This window comes from Sinocyclocheilus anshuiensis, unplaced genomic scaffold, assembly GCF_001515605.1.
Source record: "Sinocyclocheilus anshuiensis isolate Anshui unplaced genomic scaffold, SAMN03320099.WGS_v1.1 scaffold363, whole genome shotgun sequence".
Classification (NCBI taxonomy): Eukaryota; Metazoa; Chordata; class Actinopteri; order Cypriniformes; family Cyprinidae; genus Sinocyclocheilus; species Sinocyclocheilus anshuiensis.
In genome coordinates, this window is record NW_015552568.1 from 842,619 (window position 1) to 845,680 (window position 3,062).

At 33.8% G+C, this 3,062-nt stretch overlaps 1 protein-coding gene across 2 annotated transcripts in view; it reads right to left on the reverse strand.

Annotated features, from left to right (window-relative positions):
• Positions 1-3,062, reverse strand: part of atp2a2a (ATPase sarcoplasmic/endoplasmic reticulum Ca2+ transporting 2a) — a 43,654-nt gene that overhangs the window by 2,270 nt on the left and 38,322 nt on the right. For both annotated transcript variants that reach the window (XM_016455696.1, XM_016455697.1), the window contains exons 19-21: positions 2,614-2,747; positions 2,389-2,506; positions 599-719 (exon numbers count right to left, since the gene is read on the reverse strand). In XM_016455696.1, the coding sequence (XP_016311182.1) occupies positions 599-719; positions 2,389-2,506; positions 2,614-2,747 (373 nt within the window). The remainder of the gene's footprint in view (positions 1-598; positions 720-2,388; positions 2,507-2,613; positions 2,748-3,062) is intronic.

Consider the following 3,062-nt stretch of genomic DNA (forward strand, 5'->3'; position numbering starts at 1 on the left):
GGGCGGGGCTAAGGTAAGACGGCCGTGTCAATCAACTACCGTGGGAGGGGCCTGTGCAGAACTACGTCATTCTGACAGGAATCTCAGAACAGCCTGGTTTGAGAAAGGGGATTTTAAAATAGGGATTAACAAAAAAAACACTGGATGGATTTTTATAATTATAGGATGGATGTATACACACACTTCCAACATACATTTATGTTCAAACAACTTGAAAAGTGAATTTTGCATCCATGACCCCTTTAAAATGGAATGATAAAAAAAGGAACATACTATTTTCTGACAACAATATGAAGATAAACATTATATATACACATTCAAAAAAATTTAAACAAGGCTTAAATGCATGTGCAAATGTGAACAGGTGACTGTTGTTCCTTGTTAATGTTTCTTCTCTGGTTATTTGGAGTCATGTGTTAGCTTGATGGCAGCTCTGGGATCAGTCAAGAGGACCAGAGCTGCTGGGTTATGTTAGTGTCTGTGCCATACAGCCACACCACTAGAGGGAGTGCCAGAGCTACGAAGGGCCAGGAGACGCCCTCAGTGCATGCAGAGAGGGACCAGCCTCTCTTGTCGGGCTCCTGGTCCAGGTCTTTACCGGGATCCAGGTAGTTCCTTGCGATGAATTTGAGCAGCTCGTCCATGAGAATGACAGGCAACGAGATCTTCAGCACTATCAGCCACTGGGTCACGTTCAGAGCAGTGATCTGGAAGATGACCTGAGGAACAGCAGAGGGTGAAGCAAAGAAAATATGGAATGAAACGAGGAGTGACACCAAGGCTTTCACACACACACACACCAGTGCACCAACAGCCTATGGCCTTCAATTAAATATTAATTAATAAACAATAACTGTATTTTATTGAATAAATAACAATAAATAAACTATTTATTAAATATTTATATTATATCAATAATATATATCATAAGCATAAAAGTAAAGCAATAACATGTCCACACTAGGGATGCACCAAAATGAAAATTCTTGGCCGAAGCCGAACAAAATGAAACAGTGGGCCGAGGGCCGAATACGGTATTCGTGTTATTATTATTGTCTTAAGTTTTTTATTTTATTTTATAGAACAACAGTAAAATTACAATACTAACATTTATGAATGTTGATGGAGTTGCTTTTTCTCGGCTTTTATTTTGGCGGAAACCCGTACGAAGATCTCAGTGCTTCTTTTTGTTGACAACAGATTTATAAATGATTACGTATTTGGGAAGATGTTTGTCGCCCGTAACACTGTTTCAGCGCAGATTTTCCTCGCGCTTTGGACTTTGAACCCTGATGCAGTGAGCTTGTGCAGCGCTGTCAGAATACATGCAATTCGTGCCTGAATTTGAAAAAAGAACATTCTGCCGTTTATTTACTAATTGTTTGAGGCCATTTCGCGATTTCAATCATCATACAGTAACCAGCAACAATCACCCCTTCTCTAGTCCACAGTTACTTTCAAAAAAAGGTTTTAAATTGATTTCTCTGGGTAAAAAGTACTTTATTCATATAGATTTATATAAAAATATAATAATAATAATAATAATAAGTAATAAAACATTATTATATTATTATTATTATTATTATTATATAGATATTTGTAATTAAGTGAAATTAATATAAAAAATAAACAATAATATAAGTGAAAATCCTATATATTTACATAAAGAAATCGGTTTTTATTCATTTATATATAAAATAAAAATAACACATTCAGAAGTAAAAAATTATATGAAAAACATAAAAATAAAACTATAATGTATAATTCAAATATAAAAACAAAAACAAATACTAAATAAGTGACAGACATGATTAATTACTCATTTTAAAATAACATTAACTTCTATGATACTACTACTTTGAGTATTAGAAAAAAAAAATGTAAATATTTTTATACCATTACTACTTTGAAAGAACTATAATTTTTTTTTAATAATTCTCAGTTAAAAAGTATTTTAGGTATAATATATATATATATATATCAGTATCAGAAATTAATGTTATTTTTAAATAACACTTATGTCTGTCACTTATTTATTTAATATTTATTTTTATCATTTGATCATTTTTATGCAGTATGCACACACACACACACACACACACACATATATAAAATAAGTAACGTGTAGTTGACAATAGTTTTCAAATCAATAGAAAGTTTGTCAATAGTCCACAAAACTGTTAATTGAACCATTTAGAATTGTATTATAACTCGATGTTTGGATTCATGTGAAAGTGAACCTGGAGTACAGACAGAGTTTGTGTGGAGCAGTAGTAGAGAAATAAACGTTCCATTACAGATATATTTGTTTTCTGGGCCCCAAGATTATTTTTGACATCCTCATCTTCATAGAGCACTTAATGATCTGTAGTGTTAAGGGTGTCGTACCGGCAGCGGGTCTACATAGAGGATGAGGAAATGCAGAGACATGGAGAGGCAGATGGCTCCCAGCAGCCAGATGTTCTCCCAGGGAGGCATGCGCAGCAGAGACTGATTCTCTGACAGACTGCAGGACAAAAATAAACATGTTTACTTGGGTTCAACACCAACACAACGCTTGTTTTTAATCACTGCCATGCGTGAAGTCTGGATGTGAGGTGGATGCTGGCTGACCTGTTGAGGGCGTTACACATCTCGATGGTGACCAGCACAGACAGGGCCATGGTCATGGGGTAGGGAGACTCGAACACGTGGCAATCCAGATCCTGGAAGTCAGGATTATCAGGAGAACACTGCAGGAAATGACTCTGAGAGGACAAGAGACAATACATGCTTAGTTACTACTACTACTACTACAACAACATAATAATATAAAAAATAAATATGACTTACATAATTATGTGAATAAATTACACTTAACAACAACAATTCTCATTATATAATAAAACTATTAAATATTTACATTTAAATTTCTTTATTAAAAATACTTACAAAAAATATAATGGCTAATTATATTCTATTTTTATAGATTCTAAGTGAAATTCAAATATATATATATATATATATACAGTGGGTACGGAAAGTATTCAGACCCCCTTAAATTTTTCACTCTTTGTTATATT